This window comes from Trichoplusia ni, chromosome 3 (assembly GCF_003590095.1).
Source record: "Trichoplusia ni isolate ovarian cell line Hi5 chromosome 3, tn1, whole genome shotgun sequence".
NCBI classification, from domain to species: Eukaryota; Metazoa; Arthropoda; class Insecta; order Lepidoptera; family Noctuidae; genus Trichoplusia; species Trichoplusia ni.
In genome coordinates this window covers 13,022,210-13,038,318 of record NC_039480.1, presented here as the reverse complement: position 1 = coordinate 13,038,318, position 16,109 = coordinate 13,022,210, and the positions used below count along the sequence as shown (strand labels likewise).

The 16,109-nt window shown below is 35.3% G+C and overlaps 2 protein-coding genes across 2 annotated transcripts; one reads left to right on the top strand and one right to left on the bottom strand.

The window, feature by feature from the left end:
* Positions 1-611: 611 nt before the first annotated feature.
* Positions 612-4,864, bottom strand: LOC113491993 (lysophospholipid acyltransferase 7-like). Its single transcript, XM_026869243.1, has 7 exons — positions 4,541-4,864; positions 4,127-4,428; positions 3,112-3,263; positions 2,590-2,801; positions 2,141-2,314; positions 1,660-1,798; positions 612-1,292 (listed from the first exon to the last, which is right to left on the bottom strand). The coding sequence occupies exons 1-7, from the start codon at positions 4,768-4,770 to the stop codon at positions 1,053-1,055; spliced, it is 1,449 nt and encodes a 482-aa protein (XP_026725044.1). The 5' UTR covers positions 4,771-4,864; the 3' UTR covers positions 612-1,052.
* Positions 4,865-5,072: 208 nt separating this feature from the next.
* Positions 5,073-15,700, top strand: LOC113491991 (RAD50-interacting protein 1). Its single transcript, XM_026869239.1, has 14 exons — positions 5,073-5,349; positions 5,632-5,873; positions 6,512-6,667; positions 7,148-7,317; positions 8,171-8,388; positions 8,737-8,983; positions 9,442-9,619; positions 9,949-10,144; positions 10,486-10,636; positions 10,999-11,114; positions 11,397-11,581; positions 12,067-12,241; positions 12,717-12,844; positions 13,309-15,700. The coding sequence occupies exons 1-14, from the start codon at positions 5,218-5,220 to the stop codon at positions 13,517-13,519; spliced, it is 2,505 nt and encodes an 834-aa protein (XP_026725040.1). The 5' UTR covers positions 5,073-5,217; the 3' UTR covers positions 13,520-15,700.
* Positions 15,701-16,109: the final 409 nt, after the last annotated feature.

The following is a 16,109-nucleotide window of genomic DNA, read 5'->3' as shown; positions in this document are numbered from 1 at the left end:
GTGCTATTACGAAAACTGGCTTTAACTTGATGCTATCAAATATGCAGCAATATTGCTTATCTTGCAAATCAAAAACGACATTTTTATCTTAGAAATTTGTTCAAATTTTGCTGTGAATTGCTGTCGTTACGTTTGTAAGATAAGTAATAATACTGCTGGTATATATATTTAAGGATACATAATATAAATATTTATTTACTACTAGTAATACGCATAGCGTGAGCTATTTGCATTAAAACGGTACTTTATAAATACCTCTAATTTGCAGTTAAGTTTTATACACATTACAAATATATTTTTATACTTTGAAATAAATAGTTCGGTAGAAATATTACGTCCAGTTATAAAAATAAAACTCAATAAATTTCGTCCAGCGTTATCTTGTTAAGATATTTCTTTGTAATCACGTAAATAATACATAAGTCATCGACGTAAGTAGATACAAAAATTTCGGAGGAATTGATAAAAAGAATCTTGTATTTTGCTCTATGAAGGACGTACGTATATTGTGTTTTTCGCCGTGTATTCAGTCTAAATTTGGTCCCTAAAGTGTCTGATCAACTATTGAGACATGTTTAAAAATGAAGACAACAGTAAGTAGCTTACAGAGATGAGGCTACAATCATTAATGGACAATGGCTGCGTTTTTTATTCCTTAGTACAGAAAAACGGTCGGTTTTGCAGCTGTCAACACCACAATTTCGGGATTTTTCGACGAGTTACCCCTATGTCATGCCATAGAAACAAAAACATTTAGGACACCTGAAATTTTATACCGTCTACGTACCTACTCACTCTCGCTTTCTATAAAATAAATAATTTATCCTATCCGACAGTAGGGTCAATTTGAGATCACATTACACTGATAAATAGGTCACGTAGCCTGGTAGTTGCACGATCTATTGCGACGTTAATGTTTAAGTATTGTTTATGAATACACGGCTTATCTAAAAAGAGTTTTTTGACATGTTAACAGATGTTTTAAATTATAAATATAATCTAATTATAACACTTACTTTCAAATTGAGCTGTTTGTTGAGATTAATAATAAATTAATTGCTTATTTCTTGTTTCTTTTCTTCACCTTTAATCTTTGGTTTTCTTGGTCTTTGTACTAGGTTTAATATAAGACCTAGTATTAGGAAGGTCAGCCAGACGCCGTACCAATAATGATGCATTGAAGTATAGTATATCCAAATACGATCGAATGTTAAAAGTAGGAATGCCGCAGCTTGGTAGGACTCCGAATGGGAACGGAGGAACCACATTATGAATCCAATGACTTTCTTTTTCTGTAAAAAGAAAACATGTACGATTGTTAAATTGCAAGCATCTCCTTTATATATTAAAATGAATTGCTGTTCGTTAGTCTCGCTATAACTCGAAAACGGCTGAACCGATTTGGCTTATTTTAGCCCAGGGAAGGTTAAAACGACGAGAAAATATGGAAAAATTGTGGAAAAGCAGCGGAGATCGGGTACTAGGCAGGCGAAACCGTGGTTTTTCATCTATTTAAAAAAAAAATCGGTTTTAAATAGCCCAATAGCCACATTCATTGCAGCATTAGTCGGGTTTAATTCCAACTAAGTTCAGTCAGGAAATTTTAGGTACTCCAAAAAAACGTGTTGCTTGCGATATTACACAGTTACAAATACTTACAGTTCCAGTGGCATCTTTATAGTAGAGTTTGTAGTAGATATCTTCGGCCATCAAATAGAATGGGCAGGCGTAGATACAGAAGAAATAGCCGGCGTGGTAGCCGTGCCAGATCACAGATACAAATAAAGCAGCGTGAATCCTGGAATAACAATTAAGAATTTCAAAATTTCATCGAAAGCTTTAAGTAAGAATTAGGCATAGTAAGGACATTTCGGCGGGAAGCTGATTGAAGTTGTTTAATCGGTTGTAAAAATCACCCTCTTTGTAAACGCGTTCGGATAGACCGTTTAGAACAGACGGACGACGGAAATCCTTGACGAAACTTGAGACCTAAAATCGGCAACCAGCAAGTGTGCAGGCAAAGAAAACTAGTACCTACTAGTCCTTCTCTTCCTAAAAATAGAATCCTGTCAACCGATACACTAAATATTATTATAATTTTAACCATTATTTTTATCATCAAGAGGCAATAACAACTTACTTCAAAGGCTTGATCGGGAATCTCTTATAAACAACCATGGCGACCCAGTACTGCACGGCTTTGTTCCACACTTTCATAGAATCCCGGAGCGTAACAACAGTCTCGCAACCCCATACGTCCATCGACTCAACTGTGTTGAAGTCGTATTCTGAGTTCCTTGCTTCTTCTTCTGACCTGAAGAATAGATGATACATTTTAGTAATAATATGTATAACAGATTCGTCAGTCTTGTTAAGATATTTTCCGACATGTCATGGTCATGATCAAAGATGGTCAAGGTCATGGTTAAAGATTTGTGAAGACAGGAGGGATTTTTCTAATGTTGCACCAAGTGTAGGCTGCAAAAAGCTCCGAATAATAATGGTCTTTCATACTGCGCCTTCAAATGAATGCACAGATTGTGATAAAACGAAAAAAAAACCTTATATAGACACAGAATTATAACTTACATCTCTTTCAACTTCATATAGCCCACTGTCGGGCCATGACCTGATCTGTTCCTCCCCTGCACTGGGTACGCTCCGAAGCCGGCTGACGTGCATACACTCTCCGCTAACGTCATGCCCGCATATATGCGCTGACGGAATGCGGCGAATATGGCCCAAGGGTACATCATACGGTACACAAAGTTCCTGTTGTTGTGGTCCTCCGTTAAAATGTACTGTAATATGAATGCATGTTTAGAGATCAATCCTGTAATAGTGTCTGTGATGGTTAGGGTCACTACGTCAAAATGACTGAGCGACGTCTCGCGAGTTCCATGCCCGCATAAGCCAAGCGTTTGTGTAATCCACGAATACTTGTTCTGAGTCTGGGTGTCTTTGACTTAAATGATTGTGATAACTAAGGGACACAAGGACTAAATTCCTTAGTGCGGGAGTCATTAAAAAAATACAAAGAAAAAGAGAAATTAAAGCAAGATTTACTCTGCCCAAAAGTTTAAAAATACTTACTCAATAAAAATTACTTACCTCTAAAGGCCATATGTTCGAGAAGGCCAGATACATGGATATATAGACAGGAACCATCCGAAGTGTGTTGATTGTGAAACCAAAGCAGTCTACATATTTACTGTATGGTAGGTAGAAGTAATCATTATAGGTTCTGTACCTGTAGTATGGACCTGAAATAATGAATACACTTTTTGTCTGAACACAGAGCCCACTAGCATAAATGTTAAGGAGTTATAAATATACAGCAAAAGTCATCTTCTTTTCAATTGGATGCTAGAAACTTTAGTTTAAAAAGTAACTAACTTATTATCTAGGTATCTTTCTATCCACATCAATATGAAGAGAACTTTTGCCCTGTTTTGGAATTATTATTGGTAGTCCTTGCCATATTGAGAATTTTAGCTTTTTGAAGGCTCTTATTAGAACACCTGATCAAAAATCCCAAAAGTAGAATAATTAAGACTTTAAATGTAGAAACTAGATTAAAAAACAAACTATGTGGTATAAACTAACAAAACTTTCTGTGTTTTAGATTCTGTTGATGACAAAATAATTAACATACAATTGTTGTTTGTTGCAGTAACTAAGGTAATAAAGATAGATTGTGGATTTATTACCACACTTACATGTTATTAACACACTTACCGTTTTAATGATTTAAATAGGTATAGTGAAGAAAAGCTTATTAACAGAATTTAACAGCCAACTGAACTCAATAACAACCTAGCCTCTTGTTCCCTCTCAAACATATTGCTGTTTTTAAAGCTGGGTTTAAACTAGGAAACAACATAATTTTATCACACAAATTATTATAAACTCAAATGTTCCTAGGGCTACTCAATAGCACACCAATTTACTTAATTTTACTTTAATTACTATTTTGGGTTACAGAACATAAATAAAGTATAATACTTTTCTTTATATGTATAACTTAATTTACATAGTTTTTTTTAACCCAAAGTTTGTAATTAAAGATTCATAATTACTACAATAGAAAAAGTGTAGGTATTATAGATGAAAATAAACACTTTACCTGTCAGGAGTCCAATATAATTAAAGGCATAATGAAAAAGGTCCAAAAAATCTGGATTGATTATTTCAAGAAATTCATCATCTTTTTCTTTAACATCTTTCTGTTCCTGTTCTTGTTTCTTAGCTTTCCCAACAGCCAACCAAGAACCATTGATTTCAAACGATACTCCCACAACTCTGAGTACTAGTATCATTTCTATTAAGTTGGTCTGTCCTGAAGGTAATTGCAGGCCAAACTTGTCTGCCATTCGGAAGAAAAATAGGTAAGAGAACATCAAGAAGAATGTCGCTATATGGCAGTACCTGAAACGAATGTAAAGCTTTATATTTTTCAGACTAATAGGCTTATGTATGACATTGTTAAGTTTCATTACTTAATTGAATAAGTCGCAATAGATAAAGTTACAAGACTTACTTGACTGTGGCAGCCTTTATAACAATTATACCAAGAAGTGCGGATAGAATTGGATGCACAGCATTATATCCAGATACAATGATTATCAATATCAGCCCAAGAATACTGCCGGCCCATTTTTTAGCTTCCACCGACTTTAAAGCTCTATAACGAGGCCCCACTCCAACACTGAACAGAAGTAATGATAGATATATTATGTCGTTTTTATTTTTTGTAATAAATGCAAACATTTTCGTATTATATTGTAACAAAGTACGGTGAAAATAAATAGGACAGACAACACACAACAACACTGCAGTTGACACTTGACATAAATAAATAGAGAGTGGCCGACCGATGGTCCACGTTTAGCAATAAATATTGTTATTGTTAAAAGATTATTATTGTATAAAATAAAAAGGAAATAACTTTATTTAACACACGAGATTTTTAATGAATCCAAGCAAATGATTATGTAATGGAAGCTTAAAACATTCAGTGGTCAAAAGTGTTCAAGATGGTATCACAACAACTTATTACTAAACGTACTGTCAAGATGTATTGATTCGTGTCTGTCTCTTCGTTGACGTTTATTATGATTTGTTAGAATTTCGCTGCTTTTATAGTTTCGATGTTAATTAATAAATGGAATACGTTTTGATTCCAAAACCACATGTATTTAAAATAATCTTGACAATATGAATGAAGAGGACAAAAAAGCGATTGAGCAGAACCTCAACTTGAGGATAGGAGGCGATATAAATGAGCTGAAAGCAGCAACTGCTTTAGAAAATGAATTAGTACTGAAAAGAGATAAAATTCAAGGCCTAGTAAGTTTCTTTTTTAAATTTGTAAAACCTATTATTAGTAATCTTCCTGAATTACATTTTAAGATTTTTTATATAAACATGATTCTAATTATTATTATTTTCAAGATCTGTTTGTCATGTTTTAAATATTGATTACTTGGTTCAGAAGCCACATCCTTTTTATCTAGCAGCCCAACATAATGTTAAGTAGTTATTCCTAATCTTACAAGTTATGATTAAGATTTTTTGTTTATTTGACTACCTGATTCTTTGATACTAAAACATCTTGTGTTTTTTATTCAGTTAAATTTAGCCAATGCTGATGTGCCAGCAAAGCTATCATCAGCATTAAGGAAGTCAGAATTAAATTCTACTCAAGTAAAAAAACTCAGTGATAGAAATGAAGAACTTAAAAAGAAAGTTGAAGCATTCCTTAAAAAGACGGAACCATTAAGAAATGATGTTGAAAGCAGGTTTGAAGCTATCAAAAAGTTGGAAGAAGTATTAGTTTATTTAAAGACTTATGAGCAAATTGATGACATGAGGTGAGTTGCAAACAACTGAACTATTTTATAAATTTTGTATCTGTGCTTTTGGTATGGCTCAGAGTTTGATATACTTACAGTCCACAAAAGTATGAATGAACAATAGTAAATGAAGAATATTTTCAAATAAAGCAATACCTTTAAATTATTGTTTTATAGCTATTTTCTACTTTTAGTATAAGTAGTAGGTACCATTTAATGCAAAACATGTTATTCAATTTTGAAAACTGCATGTCAATGTGTTTTCAAAATGTACTTTGTGAATATTTAATATTCATGTTCAATATACATAAACACAATGCACAGCAGATATAATGCCTGAGGCATTCTCTAACAGACAACATACAATCTTTTATAGATAACAAAAAGTTTGTTTATAGGCAAATTGTTATGAATAGATTATTTCATCATTGGCCTAGCCTTTTCCCAACTATGTTGGGGTCGGCTACCAGTCAGTTATGAATAGATTATTTATCCTCCTTTTTTCCATGTAGGGTATTTAATTGTGATGTTTTTTATTTACATCATAAACTTAAATATTTGTCTTAAAATAGTATTAAATTCTATTTTTTTATAATAACTATCTGACTGATTCATTATATACATTCTAAATATTTATATGTTTTTTATCATCCCAGCCGACAAATGAAACAGACCAATGATGAGGAACAAATGGTTGCACTGTACCTTGAGTTCCGGAAAGGATGTCTAGCTTATCAAAAGGGACACCGAGCCATGTATGTGAGGGAGTATAGACATTACTGGCACAATGTTCTGAAGGATAAATTTACTAAGTAAGTAACTAATGTTAAAATGTTAATCCTACTACTATTATAAAGGCGAAAGTTTGTAAGTATGGATGTATGGATGTTTGTTACTCTTTCACGTAAAAACTACTGAATGGATTTGAATGAAACTACCACAATATAGCTTATACATCAGAATAACAAATAGGCTACAATTTTTGAGGTTTCTAATGTGAGGTCATAAAAAACACATTTTTTGCGCTAACACTGCAAACGCTGACTGAATCCTACAAGATATGTAGAAGGCAGGTATAAATTATAACTTATATCTTCTAACCACGCGGACGAAGTCGCGGGCAACAGCTAGTATGATCATAATATAGTAATGTTAATATTACTATTACTCAGAATAGATAAATTATGACAAATTTTAATAACTTTTCTATAGCCCAAAGATTTCCCTTATCTTATTACTTCGAAAGAACAAATACATAATCTAATTTTACAAATAACTAATTGTGTTTTTAGGAGTTACGAAGAAGTCCTGAAATCACTCAAATGGCCATTTTCAAGTCCACCAGAAGCTTCCCCGCCTCCAAAAGAAGTGCTAGCAAAGTTCACCAGTCTGACTAAAAACCTTTTCCTTATTGAGGAACCTGAAGACTTCATGACTGATGTGAAAGATGAGTCAGGGCAAGGTAAATATACAAAAGAAAGGTAAATACTTTTAGCGTTATGTAACTGAGGGTAAAAACGGAACCCTTTTATTAAGGCTACACTGTCTCCGCTTGTCCGCCCGTCTGTTATAATGATAACAACAATCGAGGCTAAGCAATATTTGGATAAATTTTTTTTGGGGTACCACCTAGATATATATATACTAGCTGACCCGGCAAACGTTGTTTTGCCGATTTTTTTTTCTAGTTGTATGTATTTTTAATGCTACATTATAAAAAAAATAAAAACAAACAATTTCATCCGAAAAATAAAATATATTTTTTTAGTGTGAGCAACCATTAACACTTAGGGGTACGAAAAATAGATGTTGTTCTATTCTCAGACCTACCCAATATGTATACAAAATTTCATAAAAATCGGTTGAACCGTTTCGGAGGAGTACGGTAACTAACATCGTGACACGGGAATTTTATATATTAGATATATTTTTTTACTCAATCGTTTTACTTCTGCCTATTTATGCAGAACCCTCAGTGTAGCAAGTCAGACCGCTTCGGACTCGCTCTTGACCAGCTTTATTTGTCTGTTTGTTGTTGCCTAAATCAATTGCGGTAAAAAAAATATAGTTGCAGTGCAAATCATCTATATCGTAAAACACGCAATTTCAGTCACATATAACATGGTTATTTTATTATGTTAGATACTTGATAAAATAACCATGTCATGTTTCTAGCTCAGATTGAGTTATTGAGTTATTTCGTTGGCCTTACATAAAATGTAAAACTTGTCATGAAAACACGAAAGTGGTTGCTTATTTGCATTAAAACTCCTAGATTACAACAACCTTTAGCAGTAATATTGCCTTTGTTTCAGTTGAAAAACTCCCTTGCCTACCCGTTCGTATTCTGTTACGACCATTGAAAAAAAGGTTCCAGTTTCACTTCACGGGATCTAGACAGACGGCCCGTATTGATAGACCCGAGTGGTTCTTAACACAGACCCTTACTTGGATCAAACATCATCAGGGCTTTGTTAGAACCCAGGTTCAGCCGGTCGCCGATAAGATAGAATTGGGGCATGTTAGGGCTGTGGTATGTATTATTTTATCTGTATAGATACTTGTACCATTCCTTAATTCTTGTAATGCGAAAAAAAATACTTATCAAAATGTGTTCAATTTGCGCTGAAGCAATATAAAAATAGGTATTGCGAAAATTCAACCTTAAGTCAACTGTATAAGATTGACTTTTACTCATTCTACGTCTATTTATTGACGACTGAAAGATTCGATACTTCTACGGGATTCGAGTCTGCCTAACATAAGTTGGAAATAGCATTCACTCACAATGTGTTTTTTTTTTACTAGCAGAAATCGATCTTGAATTTTACAAATTTCCATACCAAGCCTCTACAAATTCTCAACTGATTGTAATTTCCAGGACGAATTCAACTCTGGCCTCATAGCGTTATCAGCTGAGAGACTCCATACAGTCCTAGCATTGTATCACACGCAAGCCGCTAAAGGCGATATTGTGGACGTCGACGCAGCGTTCGCGCACGCGGTTGATGAGACACTAGGCTTCCAGAAAGAATTGATGGAGATAACTGGGAAAGATGTTAACAGTGTACTGTCCATCTTAACGAAGGCTGAAACGTTTGTGAGATGGTTGTCCGTTGAAAAGAAGTGTAAGTTGTTTTTTTTTTTACTTGTAAGTAATACTGAAGTTATTATCCAATCATCGCCATTAGACAAAAAAGGCTCGCTTTTCCGCATTTAGGCGTCAAATTGGTGGTCAGTCTAGCCTTCCTAACTCCCTCCAGAAGCGCAGAAGCAGAAACCTCTGTAAATAGCTGCGTGGCTTCTTATTTCTTCGATTCATTTATTATTGGTTTAAGAATTGTCCCTACTTGTTTAAAAGATTCAGAGCCCTCTAAATTGCTCTGTGCAAAAGTTTGCCTCTTTGCTTTAGTATAGCTTACAACCGTGCCTTGTTGTATTAATGTTTCGGGAAGTAGATAATCGTGAATCCATAAAGATTTAAAATAATGTTAATTACTTCTGCGTGATGCAAGTCATGTTACTTAAAAAATCGAATACCAACATTTTTAACACCTTTTATAAACATTTCCCATATTTACCACAGATGCTCTAGCAAAGATGGACGAAAGTCTCGGTTGTTCGCAATGGAGTGAGGGTGTTGGAGCGGGCGCGGGCGCGGCCACCGGCTCCGCGCTGTGGATCCCGCGCGCCGCGGACTGGTTCGTGACACTACTGCGGACCATTGAAGATAGATATGTGTTGTTGCCGCAGCCGGGACATAGGTGAGGCTAATATACTAGTTTATCTGTTTTTATAGTTTATGTGAAGGTTCGTTTTTAGGTATTATATTTAAGGTCGATATTAATAGTGCTAGTGGTAACTCGGGAAAATAATGAAAACATTTTGATTGTTTCATCCTTATCTCAACAGAGTTTAAAGGAGCTTGGATAGGCTTGGATAGGGCTTGTATACCTCACAGTTTTACTGGGCTAGCCTAGCAAACCTGACATAAATGAAGATAAAGTTTTGAAGAACAATGTTTAGGTAATAACGTGTTAGCTCTACATACATTGAATGATTAAACAAACATATCAACCTCTTTTCTTTCCAGACTACAATTTTTAGAACTACAACTAGAGCTCGTAGAAGAATGGCGCGTACGTCTCACACAGCTGTTAGGTGCCGCTCTGGACTCTCTCCACGTGGACTCGTTCCTATCAGCTGACGCGTCTTCCCACCCTCTGACTGCTGTGATCAATGCAGCTCATCACACACGTACTGTGTTGTTGCAGTGGGCACATTCTTTGGTAAGTCATTTAGTAGTTGTAAGACTGTTTTGTTACGTCTCCTGGGCCGTTCTTGCTCAAATAATGGTTCATTCATGCATTATAGTGAGAGAGTGAAATAATAACTATAGTTTTCCAGTGCAAATTACTTGGTTTTTTTTATGACACCTTGATGATCTAACTGATTATTCCTTTCAAATTCTATTCAGATTCAGTGATGTTTAAAATTGTGCCTTATGATACCACTCATAAAGTTCACTATTCCTTCATAGATGATAGATGTAATATAAAAGTCACTACAAATGCATGTACCAATTTTTGTCGTACTTATCACGACTAAATAAACTCGTTCATTCTTCTAGCACTACCTCCAACTCCACTACTACCGGCGTCAGTTCCAAAACTTTACTCAACAACAGCACCACGAGGAAGAAGAGGAGGCCAGCTCGTCAGATAGTTCAGACAGTGAGTACTCCGAACCCGAAGAAGATGGGGTCAGGAAACCTCGTAAAGGTAAGTTTGACCATATGATCTGCGATCAGCACTTTCTAGAGCAAAGTTATGAAGACCCATGAAAAAAAGGCTTGCTCTATCTAACAGGTATTTTTGGAGTTTCTTAACACTATTACATAAGTATAAAGAGAAAGTTTGGTGTTCAAAACTACAGCACAATTTTACAAAGCATCAAAGTTTAAAAGCACGTTGTTCGTGTAACTCAAAGTCTGCAAAATTTTGTTTGCCTTGTCAGGTGGCGCTAGTTGCGACACTAGGTCAATAACCATTAAATTAGCAGCTAACGCCTTCTACAGTAAAGCCAACATGAAATAAAAAGTTTTCGGTGATACTAGATATTTCTTAACTTATTTTGTTTTTAGATTCTACTGCAGAAGCACTGTCGTTGATGGAAGTGGAAGTTCGTGCCAAGAATTTGGCGCTGAATGAAATGTCCCGGCAAAATTCAATAGCCCCTGATTTGAACCAGTATGATGTTGTAAGTATCCATTGCCACATGACTACAACTAAAAACAAATTGATGTTTCTTAGCCTATGTAAAAAGATATATATTTTTTTAAACAACAGCTTAAATTGGGTAAACTCCCATTTGAAGGGGTCCTTTTTGATGAGGAACTAACAAAAATATCAAGCGTATCTTAAAGCTATTTGTAAACTTCAAAATTAGTCCGAAAATTCTAGAAAATTTTAATTAATTACTCCAAAGTCTCGTCTCTCGCTACAAGACACAGTTGCATAAAAACAAATATTTAATCCACAGACAGCACCAATAGTGAACCTAGCGGTAGCAGAGCCTCTCACTGGGGAGGACGAAGCTGAGGAAGCGGGCGTGTTCGCGGAAGCACCCGCCTTGTTAGCGAGGTTACGAGACGCCGGCCTCGCCGCGCTCGCCGAACATATCCTGCTGGAGTTTAAAGCTGGGCTAAAGGATTATAAGCGGCAAAAGTAAGTTCCGTTGTAGTTAATGTATTGATTTTGTGAGGACAAAGATGGTCAGGATTCATCCATAAATAAAATAAATTAGGCTATTTGACTGTATCTAATAATATAAATCTGTTTATTCCGTCAGACAAATTTCCTAAAACTATTGATATACCAAAAAATCCCAATAAATAACTCTAATCATTAAAAAGTTACGAAGATTAAAAGCACTTCGGACGATGAAATGTATGGTAGTGGGGGCTAGTAAAAAGCGTACTGGTAAGTGACTTCACACTAGTTTTTATTTCTGTACCCTTTTCATCTGAAATGATGTTAACTTTACTTTCAAACAAAACAAAACCAGTATAGCTTAAGTCTTACCCCTTTTATGTAGCTCCATGTAAAATAATCAATAAGCTAATTTCGATGTGTTCCATTCAAAAGAAGACTACTTAATCATTTGAGAATCCCCCTTAAGTCTTTGTATTAATACTTCTTTCCTTAACCAGATGGCACGGCCTACTAATCGTAGAAGAGATGGCGCTAAGCGTGTCGACCTCGCTCTGCCGCCCGCTAGCCGCTCTCTGCACTCGTCTATCCGTAGCTGCTCAACGTCTAGCGCCAACACTCACCACTAGACTGCGAGCACATCTTGCCGATATCGTTGACAACTATATCTTCGAGGTAACATAATACATATTTTAGTTAGTTCACTATTGTACTAAGAGATGGCGGTAAGCGCAGCGACGTGGGTCTTCTACCGTGTGCTTTTGCACTCGGCCAGAGCCAATATCTATTCCTACCCACTTAATAACTATAGTAGCACTGTTAAACATGAAGTTCAATTTATGATTAAAAAGTTTGGTCACATCTGCTTAATCGAGAAATTATATTTTTGACACGTTTAAGCATTTCTGATAAATGTTAAAACTTAAAACTACATGCGCAAGTGTAGAAAAAATCGTGTATGTAAAGGTCCCGCGTGATGTTATTGATGTATCCCTTCATTCACTAGATAAATTCATGGGAAAAGGACCCGGTCCTTTTTAAAGACGTGCACGGGGACACCCAGATCCAAAGGAACGACGCCTTGTTGAGAACTTTAGTTTAAAATCCGTTGGCGTTTCTACCAGGTTGCATTATTATTATTATGTCATAGGAAATCGTGCTGGAAAGTTGGTTCAACACCGGTGGTACTATGCAGTTTACTCATGACGTCAAACGAAACCTGGTACCCGCCTTCGCCCCTCCGAACAAAGTAGCTTCGCAAGTCAACCAACTACCTAGGTGAGTTGACACAAACTTTATGTACACTCATGAGATTACGACATACGGACACGGATTTAGACTTCTACTACCTCCGTATAATCTCCCAATCCATATAATCTTCGACTATCGGCCATGTATTTTATTCCCACGTTTATATACAATCACTTTCTTGTTTGTTTGTCGTTCCGGTTGGATTTTTGTAACTAAATTTTGAGGCACTTCTCGATTAGCTAGAAGTCTGAAATTTTTAATTCTTTTAAATGTGTTCATGAAATACACCTGAGAGTAATGTTTATGATAATATATTTACGAGATCCGGAATCAGTGATGGCATAATTTCCCTAACTTTTTTACATTTATTCATTGAATAACCTTTAGCTTTAACCTTCTTTTAAAACAACACTACATATATTCACTGAACAACCTTTATCTTTAACCTCCTTTTAATATAACAATTACTGACCAACAAATCTCAACAACAGACTCCTAGAAGCATGCCGCCTGCTGAACCTAGACTATGATGACGCGCGTCGTCTCCGCGCAGTACTGACAAAGCAGCCCGGGGCCGCGGCCGAGAGTCTCGCTCACTACCACATCAACAACATACAACACGCACATGCCCTACAGATACTGAACCAGCGGACAGACCTGAGTGACAGCGCTAGTCCGTCATCAGTCATGGAGTTATTCTGAAATTACGAGGGAGGAGGCGTTTAAAATGTTTGCTAAAACTTGAGTGGATTGGCCGGGTCATGTTGTCGTGTAACTTGTGAGCTACTGTTCCGGGAAGTGGTTTTGTCGAGGCTACCCGATAACAGAAGGTAATTCTAGAGCAAGGTGATATACTCTGTTGATAGTATTGCTGACATATTTCTATTTAAATAGGAATTTAATTAATCTTTCTCCAAAAATATTTATTCCGGAATCTTTTACAAGCATTTAAGTTATCGAGTTCCTTAGTAAATGTGGTACACAATTTTTCATACTCTGACGATTTTGGCCTTTAAAGACACATGCGTACATGCATGTGTCTTTAAAGGCCACTTCTGAGTTTCTGAACATTGTCTGTTTTTAATGAAGCTTAAAAAAAGAAACGATCCACGTATCGGGAATCTAAGCTTTTGGCAATATAATTACTTCTCTAGGACAGTGTCGAAAAGGATTACATCAGGCGTGAATAAAATTTGTCTCGGTAAATGATTATTATGGTACCAACATTAAAACAGCTAATCAAAAAATTGTATTACTTGCTCAGCATATAACATTTACCGAGTCAACAAAAAAAGTTACACGGCAACCCTCTTTCGAAATCCTAATTCAAACTTTTATTTTGCATCTTTTAGCGTTCATCTTTTGTTTGGAAACTCTTCCACCATTAGGATCATTAAACTATCGAAACCCTGTGACAAGAATATCAGCTGACTTTTATTTTCATTCCACGATTTGGTTTGAATATCAATACGGACGCGGTAAGGTCACAGGTATTTAGTACTCGCAAGAGTAACGCTTAATGTTTCCGCGTCATATGATTCTTGTAAGCCTTTTATTAGATCGTGTTTTAGAAGCCACGCACGTAGTCATTATTTTTTAATGTGATAGGTTGTGTCGTTGATCTTGTAATGGTGATTTATTATTCCTTTTGAACTTCGCCGTATAGTTTCTGTTCTATTTATAAACCAAATTAAAACTTTGTACAAAAAGGCGTCATACTATTTGAAATAAAAATGCCGTTAAAAATCCGTCACAAAGATAAATCATATGAAAAAGCAAAACGAACACTGCCATAATAAAGATACTAAATCATGATTGAATCTGTTGACATTGTCAACGACCAAACAACCTATCACATAATCACAATCGTTTAGTATAAAAATCACGCTTTTTATAACACTTTGAACATAAATCATTCGAGTAAAACTCATTGATTCGACGGCATTAGCTAGCGGCAAGTTGTTTTAGCAAAGAATAGCCTCCTCCTTAATCTAAACTTAATATAGCTATCATATTATCTGTAGATTTGTGTATTACATGTTTGCTGTCATTTAGAGGATCATCATGTACTGGAACTTAGGTAAGGCCAGCGGCAACGTAAATAATGTAGTTAGAAGAACATACCACCTAACCTTTACTAAGTTACCGGACGATACCAAGCGACAATATTATAGTAGATTCATTGCCATGCCGTTAGGTATCCGTCGTTGGGCGTTTCGTGGTACAGAGGAAAGTTTTCTAGAGGTATCCTTCTACCTCTTAGAGTGAGACATTTGCATTTCTGCGTCGGTCAATATTCCGATCATTTTTCTTGAATTTTATTATCCGTTGGCCTTACTTTCTAAATATTTTTAATCTCTTAAGGTTGTTAATACCTAATGCACTATATGTGTGTATATGTGTACCCTACATTCTTATAGAAAAATCTGTGTAATAATAAGAAACGTGTACTATGACGTCATATTTTTTCTTGACAGTAAACTTGGAGCACAGATTATTCAAAAAGCACAGGATTTTTAGAAATATTTAAACCATGATATTGTAGACTCTTAGAGGTAAGTATTTATTTATTGAAGTAAATATTTAGATAACTGTAGGAGTGATATTGTAATGGATGTAAATATTTTTGAAATTATAATTGAAAGCAGTTTCACAAATAGCCGCCCTTTATTATGTTGTCTATGTTTCAGATATTCTTTAAAACTAACGTTTTCTGTTACCAAAGGAGGTTTTATATTAAGATGTAAAATATTTGTATTAAGTTTGAATTTCGTATCATGTTATGTATCAATTGGTTCAAGCTTGACTTATCGAAAAAATATATTTATTTATTTACGTTGTATTTGTCTCAATAAAACTTATGGTCACATCATGACGCATTTATTTATTTTTTATTTACATAACTTATGATAGTGGCCAAACGTATGCCAATTAAAAAAACGCTTGTTTTGCAGTTTTCTTAGTCTAAAACACTCTAGTATTGGGAATGGTTATAGTTTATTTATAAGGATACATTTATTTTGTTCATTCAACACTCGTTTTGATTACTTAAGTCTGTAGATATAAACGTAATGCAGCCAATATTGTCTTCATGCTTTAATATTTATACTAAACCTAGTATTTTAATCATCTCTTCAGACTTTTTGTATTAAAATATAGATTTTTTTAAATAAATACGGGCAACATCACATACATTGTTCTGAACCCAAAGTAAGTTGCTAAAGCACTTGTGTTATGGAATTCAGATACAACGAAGGTACCACAAACACCCAGACCCGAGACAATGTATAAA